This window comes from Akebia trifoliata, chromosome 15, assembly GCF_017979445.1.
Source record: "Akebia trifoliata isolate Shusen 1 chromosome 15, ASM1797944v1, whole genome shotgun sequence".
Classification (NCBI taxonomy): domain Eukaryota; kingdom Viridiplantae; phylum Streptophyta; class Magnoliopsida; order Ranunculales; family Lardizabalaceae; genus Akebia; species Akebia trifoliata.
The window spans coordinates 9479429-9493013 of NC_141389.1; the positions used below are offsets into that span (position 1 = coordinate 9479429).

The window sequence follows — 13585 nt, forward strand, 5'->3', positions numbered from 1 at the left end:
TTTCGAGTCTATATTCGATTCCTAGATCGTAATAACTAGGTGGCGACTCCCAAACCTCAAAGGTCAAAAGCGGATCCGTGCACCCGACGAATTGAGGGTGCTTTAATTAATTAATTAACTTGTCAACCTAATTATGACAATTCCCGATGATGGACAAATGTTCTAAAAGTGTTATTTCGTCATTCGATATGTTCTAGAGCTCGGATGAGATATTATATGCAAAAAAGCTTTAGAAACCACATTATGCTAGGAAAATGTGACTCAAAACCATGGTTTTATAACTTGTTTTGATGTCTCATCCATGAACAAGACCAAGTCGTCTCGAACAAAATGACCATGTGTATGCATAGCCTAAGCAAGTTAGCAGAACATCGAGACATCCCCACATTTTTTTTGGAATCTCATTCCTCATGACCATTTGCAAAACCCTTGTTAGAGGGAATTTCTTAACCCCAAAACCTAACAGTAATTCAGCATGCATTTCTTTCGGTAGCACCTGTCAATGCCACCCTTGCCATTGATAGAAAACTGCCTTCTAGAGGCATCTTCATGCACTTTGTCGGTACCACTGACAATGTGAAATTGTCACATAATTTGAATTTATGATTGTTATGTCTCCCTATGTGTGCCATCGACAGTAAAATGTTACCTTACACTTAATCTATATATTATAAGCATTTGACTTCATTTGGGCTTGATCAATCTTTGATAATCCGAGCTCCCAAGCGTCCCACACACATTGAAGCATTCTCAACCCCCATGTGAGCCTATTCAACCGTTGTAAAGTTCTCATTTGATCCCACTTCCTCCATCAAATTTTCCCTACACACACATTGGTAGATTCTTGGAGCAAGGTGCAAAAGGAGATGGAAGAAGTGAAGGCAATGACGTGAATAACTCAAAGAGCTTGATTGGAAGATCCGTTGGTTGAGTCGTCATTGTAATTTTTTTTTTTTTTTAATTTCAAAACCTTCTAAAGGAGTTTCTTATTTTTGCCTTGTCAAAGACCTAGTACTTGTTTGAGTCTAAGACTCTTATCAAGTGACAAAGTTTTAAGATTCCTAAGGATAAAAGTCAAATTTTGAGTGAGGAGTTGCCTTTTTCAAACCAGAAGGTTTTGGGATTTAGCCTAGGGAAGTGAATGGAAAACCTCTTTGATTAATGAAAACCAAGAACCTAGCATAAGTGATCTTGGGAGTGGACGTAGGAAATTTGTCAAACCACTATAAATCTTGTGTCTCTCGATTTATTACTTGTTTTCTTGTTAATGTATACTTGAATATTGGTTATATATGCCATGAATGTCATGCTGAAATTCTGAGAATTTAAGTGTATTTCCTTGTTAAGCATAACATAGAGAGACCTTGATTGCATTAGGTATATGAGAATAGCTCTAGGTTAGTAGATCATCACACGTGACCCACCTAGAGGACTTAGGATTAAACAGGAAATTTTTTATTTGTCCTGTTGACTCCCCTCCTTTGGGACTAGACACCTACGAAGTCCACATTTTTAGGACTTTGACTTGTAAATTTGGCTGGCTGGTTTAAAAGAAAAATAGAATTAGGTTGAATATACGTCTTGGAAAGCGACCAATGAATTAGATTGGGTACCTTGAAATGGACTACCTACTTTTCGATTCAAAAAGGACAAAAAAAATGTGAAGGAAGAAGATGAAATACTAAAATAAGTCCCAAAAGAAACTGAGGCTAAAAAATTCAAAAAGAAAAGAAGAAATAGTGGATTTAATAGGGTGAAAGCTGTCGAGTGTAAAAATATGAATAAGTTGGAATATCACAAATAAAACCCCTTAGATATATTAAAATGAACATCCACCGCTAACCTAGATGAAATGTTTAGTTTGGAGTTAGATCTTTAGGTCGACCCAACTATTCCTAGAAATTTGAAACAAACCTTATTCTAGGAGATCGAACCTTGGAGTTTGTAGTCAAAATTTCACTTTCAATCAAGGTTTAATTTATTTTTGGAATTTTTTAAGAGACGGATAATGATTGTATCTCTATTTCAAATATTGGAATAGTTGACTGATAAATGAAAATTAATCTGTGCTTTTGAATATTAACTTTAGTCTTGATTATTATGCATTAATGTTATTGAATTTTGTGGGTATATTTACTACAAACCCTCACAAGTCAAACTTATCCACTAGAAGTAACCTAGGGATTTAAAGGCATGTTGCATTTGTTAAATCCAATTGAGTTGGCTGGGAAAGTGGCATTCTACTTTATCTTTTCCTTTTTGCGCAAGACGAGAAAAATCTAGGTTTGCATATTTCATCATAGTTTCTCAGGGCAATTATGTAGCTTTTCTTATTATAACTCAAAATTTTCTTTAAAGTATAATATGTATTTATTTCACTGTCTTGTATATATTTGCATGCAATTATATATGTTTCAAAGATCTTAATTACGTGCATGCGTTTTTGTAAGAATTAATTCAATGACGTAAGGATCAGGAGAATAAAGTACACAATTAAGACTTCAATTGCAATTAGAAAACAAATAAATGATCACAGAGAAAAATGGAAGCCATGTTGAAGAACTTAACGACAACGTGGTGGAAATGTAAGGTGGTGTTGTAATGATAAGGTCCCAATAATTTGACTTTGGGACCGTAATTTCCCGGATTCTATCACATTTTAAATGTTAGTTCCCATGAATAATTGCAAAATTAAATTATTTGTCAAAATTAATAGAGCTAATGAGATATTATTGTTGATTGTAGATAAATAAAGCACACGTGGAAGTTATCAAATCGCGAAACAAAGATGGTTACAATACGTGAGCAAAAAGGAAGCATCCAACAAAATCTCGAGGAATTTGGGTGCCACGTCACCGCGCGGTGGTTAGGCCTTGGTGCTCCGTGGTGATTTCGAGGAATTTTTTCTCGAGATTTGTACAAGATGTTCTAGACACTTCGGTAGTTGTAACAGAATGGTTATTTTGAAGCAAATCATCCGGAAAATCAACCCAATGACCTGATTACGAATGCTATAAATTGGAGGGTTGATTTCAGAGAAATGGTCCTTCTCTTCTTCTGTAATTTTTCATTTTCTTTCTTTAATTCTCTGTAATTTTCTTCTTTGAGTGAGCTTTTGATTGTAGTGAGAACAATAAGAGTGATTTCATCCTTTATTTTCTTATTGTAAATCTTTTGGAGAACCATTCAAGAAGGAATCAAGTTGCATATTTATTTTACATCATCTTCTTCATCTATCATTTTCTGTATTTTCTTATTTCTGCAACTATAATCCTTGCGATGAGTGGCTAGAATCTCCTTAGAGAGTTCAATAATGCTAGAGCAAGTCCATCCATTTAATGTAGTTTTAAATTCATTATTCTTGCTTATCTTGTTAAACATTCTGTAAATTCTCCTTTGATTAGATCCCTTAGCTTATATTTCTGATTCAGCTTTGATAGCCATTACTTAGATAAGTTCAAGAACGGCTATGCTCTGTGAAGAATCGGAATATAGGTTAAGCAATCTCAATCAGATTAGGATTTTCATGAATAACTTTTAGTTATTTTCGTTGATTAAACGGCTCCACTTTCCGATCCATGAGCAATGACTTGCTACATGGATTGAGTTAAATTCAGAATTAATCTGCATTGTGGATGGTTTGCAAATGCTACATTGAACTCTCTAATCTCCCTTTCTTATATCTTCAATCTTTAGTTGCTGTTTTAATTTCAATTTCAAGTTGATTTCCATTTTAGTTTCTGCTACAACTCTGTTTTGTTTTTAAAACTAATCTGTTTTTGTTTTTAAATTCTGTTTTGGTTTTAATTCGAATAACCTTTTGAATCCAAACTGTCCCTGTGGAACGAATTCGACTTACCCAAAGTCTATCTTTTAATCTCTATTTTACACAACAAGTTTTACATACGATCAAAATGGCGTCGCTGCCGGGGACAGCGAGTTGATTCATTTTTCAATTCGGAAAGAATCTGAAATAGTTTTAGAAACAGAACCGAACTTGTTTTGTTTGCAACAGAAGCTAAACGAACAGAAAAAAATTTCAAAAAATTTTCATTACAATCCTCAGGACATCAGAAACCAATTCCAATTTGAAAAATCGATTTTCATCAAAATTTCACCGCTCAGCGGTAGCCCCCTAGTGCTCCGCGGTGAGGTGGCATTATTTTTTGTTGATTTTTGGTGAAAAAGTTTTTGACATCATGGACATTGTAATGGGCATATTGGTTTTTTCCTTAGCATTCTGATTGGAATAATTTTGTCATTTTCAGGTGAAGGACTCGACGAAAGTTGACGGAAGGCGACAGACACATGGAACTTTTATCCACTGAATTGGTTCCCTCACCAAGAAGATCAGCAATCTCCAATTTTCTTTTTAATTTTATTTGTTTTTAGAAAACAACTTGTATTAGGAATTTGAATTTGTATTAAATTTTTAATTGTATCCGAGAGGGCTCGGATTGTAATAGATTTAGGGACGGACGATAGTGGGACGAAATTTATAAATTGTGCATTTCAAGAAAAGAATAGGGATCAATTGGGGAAGAAAGGGATAATGGCTCTCGCAAGCTTTCGGCTATTTATATGGAGGATTGAAAGACTCATGGTACTTTCGGATGATCGTAAAGTTTCTAGGTGAATTAAAAAACATCTCAAGATTTCACTACGATCCAAGATCCAAAACAAGACCAAGGACCGAATTGTAGGCCCATTGGGCCCACATGGACCGTGGTTCCTTAGTCAACTTGACCAGTGCGGTAGTATCGGTGGAACATTGTTCGAGATTTATGCAGGATCTTAGTAGATACAAATACTTCATATTGAAGTGGGTGGGATTTGGAGGTAATTTTATTTAGGAAAAATTTTCAAACCCTAGTCTCAGATCAAGCTCTCTTCTTTTGTTCTTTTGTAGTTTTAGAGTTTTATATTTTTTTTATTTCGTTATTAGTTTCAAGATTGTAAGGAGACACTGCTAGTTTCAGATCAAGATCAATGTTAGAAGATAATTTTTCTTTCTCTCATCTCTTTTGTGTTTTTATTTATTTTTCTATGAAGCCAAATTATTGTTTTAATTAAAACTTGCATATGAACCTAGATCAATTTATGTTCTTATGTGTTTCACTTTTTATTAGTAATTATTAGAAACTATTTTAAATTATATTAAGTTCTGATGGTTTAATCATAGATAAAATCAAGTTAAATTTGCTTACTTTTCGGTACTTTGAATTAGAATTTTAATAGTTGTTTATTTAAAAGGAAATACTCAATATTTGATTATTATTTGTGCTAAATCAGATTCATTTTTCGATCAACGGGCATTAACTTTGTTTGAGTAGATTGAGATAAAAATGATTAAATACTTGTTTTATTTAAGGTTAATGCTATGGTGGATTTGACTGATCTAACCTTTTTTTTTATAGTTTATATAGTCCATTTTAGTTTAGTTTAAAATTATTCGTAAAATATTCTTGTTAATTTGTTAACTTAGTATCCCATTCGATTTTGAGTTGAAAGAATCGTTGGATCAACGTTTTCTTTGTGGGTCGATCCTTGTTGGCAAAGATTTATTTTTTGTTCATTATTTTATCATCAATTTAGTTCTAACAAATTAGTGCCACTACCAAGGACAACGATATGATCCAATAACTTTTATCCAAAATTTTGATTTGATTTTTTGTATTGTTGGGCTCAATCTGATAGGATGGCTGTGCGGATGGATGTGTAGATGGCTAATAGGATGGCTGTGCAGATGGCTATGTGGATAGTTGATTTATATGGCTGTATAGATGGCCGAGAAGATGGCTAATAGAATAGCTATAGTAATGGAAGATGGATCATTCCTTAAAAGAGACGGTTCAAATGATATGAATATCGATAAGCGACAATGCAACAAAAGTATTCTATAAAGTGAAAGACTATATATTTTATTAAATTTTATACAATACATTTTGATCTAATGTCAAAAGGAGCCTTCTGACATTGTTTATTGTTTGATAAATCTATTCAAATTTCTATTGTATCACGAGCATTTTCCTAAAGCTTATCAACAAAAAATATGAATATTTGATTATAAAAATTTTGTTTAATTAAATTTGGCCTCAGTTTAATATATATATATATATATATATATATATCATAAATCTTTCAAAAAAACTTGTGTGTAAATAATTATGTGGATGGCTGTGAGGATGGCCGATGAGATGACTGTGTATATAGCCTATAGGATGGTTGTACAGATGGTTGATAAGATGGTTGTGTGGATGGCTATGTGGATAACTGATTTATATAACTATGCTCTGGCTGTGAGGATGGCCGATAGAATAGCTGTGGTAATGAAAGATGGATTATTCCTTAAAAGAGATGGTCCAAATGATATGAACGTCGATGAACCACAATGCAACATAGATCTGTAAATAAATTGTTTCAAAGAGAACCAAAAACCACTGAACAGTTGAACAAACCAAGAAATTTTAGCATCCCCGCCTGAAAAAGATAGAAAAGCATAAATCAGAGCAAAATTACTCAAATTTTCGAAAAAGAATCTTTGTTACTTGAAAAAAAAACCAAAACTACCTCAAATCAACAAAATAAATCCTTCAAAATATCCAAAACAAATAGACGAACCTACAATGCTTCAAACCTAAGGAGAAATCACAAACACAGAACACCATAAGATAATCAATCACAAACAAAATACCTAAAACCCAAGACAACCATTACCAAACCCTAGAATCACCATTTCCTTGTAGGACCTGACCAACAAAACGGAATTCACAGAAGCTCTGAAACATTGTTACAAACATTCCAACTATTTACAGATTTAGTAGACGGATTTAATATAGAATTTCTTAAATTTAATTACAAAGCCATAAACCAGTGCCTGAAATCTTAGAAGAAAACACAAACTCCATGAATAAATTAGAAATCATAAGAGGAAAAACAAAAATTAAAGAGTGTTCATACCACTACGATCCGAACAACCAAGAAGATCGGGAGAAAATGAGAGAATCTAATAAAACGCCATTGAAGCTGAAATCCGAAACTTTTGGATGAAGAAAAGTAAAATCATGTTTTGATTTTTACCTAGAATTATAGATCTAGCAAATGGTTTTAATTCTTCTTCATCTTCCTTCTACCTCTGGTTTTCTTCTCTCGACTCTTTTGATTCGAAGTTTTTGAGAACATTGCTTTCGTGAGAGAGAGAGAGAGAGAGAGAGAGAGAGAGAGAGAGAGAGAGAGAGAGAGAAGTAAGGCTTTGAACATATTATATTATCTGATTTCGACGAATCTCCTACAAAACAAGGGTTTCGACGGCTAAGATCTGTCATAACTATGAGCTCTAACGACTGTTCAAATTCGGGAATATATACGACTAAATGGATTGACCGTTAAAACTGTCGTTAAACCCAAAACGAGTGTCAGAAATTGTGATATATTAATGGTTGATAGAGCCGATTATACTTATTTTCTAAGTTTTCTCTTTTATCTATAAAATGAGGTTTTAAAAATTATAATTAACTCCCTTACTTATAATTTACAATTATTACAGAATGCTCAATCACTTATAATTATTATAGAACATTCCATTCTAATTTTCTTTATAATTATTACAAAATAACTCTTCTCTTATAATTATTCTGAAGTACTCCCTTTTTCACTTACAATTATAATTATTTCAAAAAATTATTCAAATTATAAAAAATTTACAAAATCCCCCTTTCATTTACAAATACCCTCAATGAATCTATTAATAAAAATATAAACCAACCCAATTACATACCAAATATATGCGTGTCAATTTTATCCTATAACACTCATATCTCCACTACCTTCAAAATCTTCAAAAATCTGTTTTCTAATTCACTTATGATCATCCTTTGGTAACCATCACTTGATGGGTGAGACAATATTCCTAATACATTCATTGTCCTTCAATTGAATCTCCTTACCTAGTTCTTAGGTATACCTAACCTCTTATGCATTGATTGTAAATCATTACAAGAAAAAAAAGAAAAAAGAAAACAGATTTTTTAAAACTCATTTTAAGTGTCTATTTACACCTTAAACATTGAATGGTGGCAACTCCTAAACCTACGTAAAGTCAACTATTTTTTAACCCCACATATCTACCTCAACGATATGAGTTAGAAAATCTAATAAGTGCCTAAGATGAATTTTACTATCAATGTGAGATGAATTTTACTATCAATGTGCTTGCAAAATTTTCCCTTTAATCTTTAGAGTCCTTTGGGGTTTAATGATGTTAATAGCTTGCCAATCATTGTAAAATAAAAAATAAAAAATAAATCATTCTAGGGAGATAGGTGGGATCTTCTTATTGTCAGAGTTGTAAATTAAAGGCAAGGCCCTTGTAATTCTTCTATTAATACATCATTTGCTCATTTAGTTAAAAAAAAATAAAACTAGAAATTTAATCGACAATGGGAGAGTCGCTAAATTTTGGACTGATCCTTGGTTGTTGGATAAACAGCTGGTGGAAGTGTTTGGATAAAGAATGGTGTTTCAATTTGGAAGCAATTTCAACTCTTCAGTAGTTGAAGCTTTGCATTCAGATATTTTATCCCTTCAAAAAAGAAAAAAAACATGTACTTTTTTTTTTTTTTTTGCATTCGTTTGAAGATTCTACAGTTCGCTTTAGATTTCAAGTTCAATTTGGAACTTCTTCAGGTATGTTTTCCTTTAAATCAGTCAAGGAGAAATCTCATGATAGGTTTTCCTTCGTTGGATTGGCCTATGTATATTTGGCAAAAATTTAGATATAACAAGGGTGCGTGTTGTGCTTGGTTAGCTTTGCAAAATAAACTTATGATTGGATAATCTGATGAAATCACTCCTCGAGTTGTTTTATTTGGATTTTTTGTTACTATCTCTCTCGGTCAGAATGTGAATCTGTTGAACACTTATTTTTTAAGTCTTCTTATTCTAGTTGGATTTGGAAATCTCTCAGTTGCTTGGGTTGGATTTGTAATGGAAGAGTTGGATTTAATCTAAATCTTATGAAACTCTTGCTCCTTTGTTTTTAACCTTTGGTGTCTTCGACTGTTCGGCATAAATGGAAAAAACAAAATAGTGGGATTTTTGAGAAAAAAAATTTCTACAAAAAAGAGTGCTGGTGTATCGAATCCTAGAAAATATCGCATGGAATTGTTTGTTTGGAAAATCATTAATTGGGGTTAAAATTCAGCAAATCATGGAAGTTGCAGAAAGATTGGCAATTTCGATCAGCGATAAATAAATTATTAAAGTTCCTTACAGATGGAAACCCCCATATTCGGATTTTAATAAACTAAATTGTGATGGACTATCCATGAAGGAAGATCAAGATTTGGTTGGATTTTATGTGACGACCACGGATTCATAAGTGAAACTTTTGGATCTTGATCGTATAAAGACACTTGGGAGTACGAAAAAGTAAAATGTCTTGATTTGATTACTATTCTATTTCAGTAAGTAAAGGAAATGCAATAGGAAGTAATACATACAAAAATGTACAATGACATGCCTAAATAGTTCTAAAGAAGTACAAAATAACAATAATAATAATAAAAAGATAAGAAAAACTGAACCTAAATCTATGAGTGGATTATGCCTTCACGAAACATTTTCTTAATCATATGCAACTCTGTGAGAACATCTTTGATTTCCATTCGGTCACCCAGTGACTCTGTAGAACATAGAACTCCAATTTTAAATATGGAAATCAAACATTCTTGCATTTTATCTGTTGCATTGTATCTTTGAATTTCGAAATCATTGGTAACTTGATTATGATCTTCTGAAAGTAAACGGGGATCCACTACTTCCATCACTCGCCCAGTCAATGCCATTTTTGAAAACTCATGAAGGCTTAGACCATCCCTAAAAATTTCATCTGTCGGCCTCTTTCCCGTGAACATCTCCAACACAAGTATTCCATAGCTATATACATCTCCTTGCTTAGAGATCTCAGCCCCCAAACCATACTCTGCAATTCATGCATTGTTTAATCAATTTTTAAAAAATTAACATGTTATTGGGCCAATTAAAATTACCAGATGAACTTAAAAAGATTGATAAATACCTGGAGGAATATACCCAACTGAACCTTGTATAAGTACTGGATTGCTTTCAATTTCGCTGCTCTGAGAAAGAATCTTTACCAAACCAAAGTCACTCACGTGGGCTGTCATGTCATCGTCAAGAAGAATATTGCTTGGCTTTAGATCACAATGAATAATTGGTGTTTGGCCATGATTATGAAGATAATCCAATGCAGAAGCAATGTCAATCGTTATGCTTAGTCTCTGATGAAAGTTCAAAAGCCTCCTGTTTTCACTTGGGTGCAACAAGTCTTCAAGACTCCCATTACTCATGAACTCAAAAACGAGAGCTTTGAAATCATTACCACTGAAGTCGACACTGGAGCATGCAGTTATGATCTTGAGTAAATTTCGATGTCGGACTTTTCTTAAAGCTTTACACTCGTTCATAAAACTCCTCGAACCTCCTCGTACAGTAAGGTTGAATACCTTCACTGCAATAAGTTTTTCATCTGGATGAAGAACTCCTCTATACACAGAGCCAAAATTTCCAATTCCAATTAAGTTTGCTGAAGAAAATCCCTCTGTTGCTTTATGGAGTTCATTGTAAGAAACCCTTTCATACCAATCACCCAAGAAATTATTTGAAGAAGGTTTCATTCTTGGCTTTCTCCTCCAATATAGAACAAGAATAGATGCACCCACAATTGTAAATAGAATTGCACCAATTGTTACCTTGAAAGCAAGAGATAATCGTCTTTGCTTAGATTTCTGAATGAGGCATGGAGGTAACTGAAGTTGCGGTATGCCCCCACAAAGTTTACTATTTCCAAAGAGAGTAAATGCGCTTGTATTTTGAAAGACTCCCTTTATTGGTACATCACCCTCAAGATCATTTATGGACAGATTCAATTTTTTCAAGAAGGGAAGGTTTTCAAGATCTTTAGGAATTTTTCCAGATAAGTTATTTCGTGAAAGATCTACATCTTGAATAGTCTTCAAAACTGTAAAAGATGAGGGAATGGGTCCTTGAAAGAAATTACCTTGCAAATAAAGACGTTCCAAGCTCAAACAACTACCAAGTGTGCTAGGAATTTCTCCAGACATATTGTTCTCAGAAAGATTTAGTTCTGCAAGATTTTTCATGTTACCCACTTCCAAAGGTATTGACCCAGTAAATGAATTATAAGCTAAATTAAGGTAATTTAACTGTGAGGATGAACCAATGACCCATTTGGGTATAGTTCCATTAAGATTATTTTTAGAAAGATCCAAACTCCGTAAAAATTTAGAATTCTCAAAATTTGAAATGATGTTTCCTACTAAGGAATTATGCGATAAATCAAGATAAGAAATTTGAGTGATGTTGCCTAAGGAATTCGGAATATATCCTGAAAATCTATTTGCACTTAAATCTAGTACTTGCAGCTTCTGAAGCTTCCCAATTTCCTTGGGAATACTACCATCGAAAAAGTTAGCATACATATCCAATCCAATTAAGTTAATGAGATTCCCAATTTCAGATGGAATGATTCCGAATATTTGATTTTTTCCTAGATATAGTTGAGTGAGTTGGGTTGATAGATTGGCTATAGAGTTAGGTAGTTTACCTCCAAAATTATTGAAACTGAATTCCAACCACTCTAGATTGGAGCAGTTGGTCAATGAATTGAGGAATTTCAAATCATCAACTTTTCCACTTCCAAGATGATTGTAACTTAAAATTAGAGATTGAAGAACCTTTAGGTTTCCAACCTCAAGAGGGACATTTCCAGCAAAATTGTTTTCACCGATCTCAAGCATCTCAATTCTTGAAGCATTGAACAATGATATAGGAATGGATCCGAAAAAAGATTTCCTTCAATAAGAAAGTGACGGATATTCGGAAGACTGAGGCCTATCTCAAGTGGAAGACTCCCAATTAAGTGGTTATATGGTATAGAAATAATTTCTAAAGAAGAGATATTGTAGAGACAGGGAGGAAACACACCAGACAAAAGATTTGGACCAAGATCAAGAAACTCTAGATTTTTTAGTTGGCAAAGGGAACTTGGAATACCTCCTTCTATACTATTATCTCCTAGAGAAAGTATGTTAATAGATGAAAGATTACCAAAGGAAGTTGGAATCAAACCGGTTAGATTGTTCAGAGCAAGAGACAATACAATGAGCTTGGATAGAGAGCCAAACTCAATTGGTATATTCCCAACAAATTTGTTTCCGCGTAAACGAAGGATTCTGAGGTCAGAGCAATGGGACACATTGATTGGTAGTTTGCCAACAAAAGAATTATTGCTCATATTGAATTCTTGTAACCTGAACAAATGGCCAACTTCTTGGGGTATTTCGCCTTGGAAGCTGTTGTTTTCAAGATTTATGGACCTTAGGAAAGAAAGGTTCCCAATATACGGAGTTAGGGATCCTACTAACCTTTGGGAATCGAGTTTCAATATTAACACCCTTTGATGTCGATGACTGCATGTAATACCTTGCCATGCACAAAAATGGAGAGAATAGTTCCAAGAGGTCAGAACTCCCTGAGGATCGTCAGATATAAGATCCTTGAACGCAATCAAGGCAAGTCGATCTGTTTCATTCCCTTTTAGGATGATGCCAGATCCTATTGGTAAACCAATGGGCAAGAAAATGATGGAATACAGAAAAAAGAAACTAAATGCACTCATCATCATTATTAAAAATGTAAGCTCTCTTGTGGGTTTGCAATTGCGTGGTGACTTATATTTATAGAAAAAAGAGTGAGTGCCCGCTTTTGGCCCACCCACTTGACCGACTTTGGTGAAATGGATCAACCTTTTATGACCTACTTAAATATAATCAAAGTAGTAATTCTATATATATATAGGGAGCGGTTCGGCAGCCCTAAGTTTGCCAAGTTTAGTGCCAAACATTTTTTGTAAATCACTTTTGATGGGGTTAGAAGTTTTGAAATAGGATGATGTTTTGTGAGGATGATATCTATGGTGAAGAGATCATCCTCACAAAAAATCAGCTCATTTTGAAACTTCTAACCCTAGTTTACAAGTTGAAGAATCGTGGACCGTCCAATTTTTGTAAATCACTTTTGATGGGGTTAGAAGTTTTGGAATAGGCTGATTTTTTTGTGAGGATGATCTCCTCATCATAAAGATCATCCTCACAAAAAATCAGCTCATTCCAAAGCTTCTAACCCATATTTTGAAATGTTTGACACCAACTTGGCAAACTTTAGGGCTGCTGAATCGTCCCCATATTTATATATATATATATATATATATATATATATATTTATATATGGGAGTGGTTCGGCGGCCCTAACATCTACCCAGTTCCTTGCCAAGTTTTTATGGCCGTGAGATCTCAACGCATCTGACGGTTCGTAGCCCTAACCAGTTTTAAAGTTAAAAATTTCTCTAGATAATTAACGCCCCCTCTAACATCTTTTTATTCTGTTTTAAATCCCTCACAGCCTTCTCTCCTTCTCTTCTTCGAACTCTCTGTAACGAAAACCCACTACTCTATCCATCGAACTCTCTGTAACAAAAGCCCAT

The 13585-nt window shown here is 33.8% G+C and overlaps 1 protein-coding gene across 2 annotated transcripts in view; it reads right to left on the bottom strand.

The window, feature by feature from the left end:
- Positions 1 to 11912, bottom strand: part of LOC147384258 (LRR receptor-like serine/threonine-protein kinase EFR) — a 47419-nt gene extending 35507 nt beyond the window's left edge. The window contains exons 1-2 of one of the 2 annotated variants that reach the window (XM_086425385.1): positions 10079 to 11912; positions 9421 to 9982 (exon numbers count right to left, since the gene is read on the bottom strand). In XM_086425385.1, coding sequence (XP_086281511.1) covers positions 9591 to 9982; positions 10079 to 11840 — 2154 coding nt within the window. In that variant the 5' untranslated portion in view covers positions 11841 to 11912 and the 3' untranslated portion in view covers positions 9421 to 9590. Of the gene's footprint in view, positions 1 to 9420; positions 9983 to 10078 lie in introns of those variants that run through there. The other variant, XM_086425384.1, reaches the window with a different exon arrangement.
- Positions 11913 to 13585: the final 1673 nt, after the last annotated feature.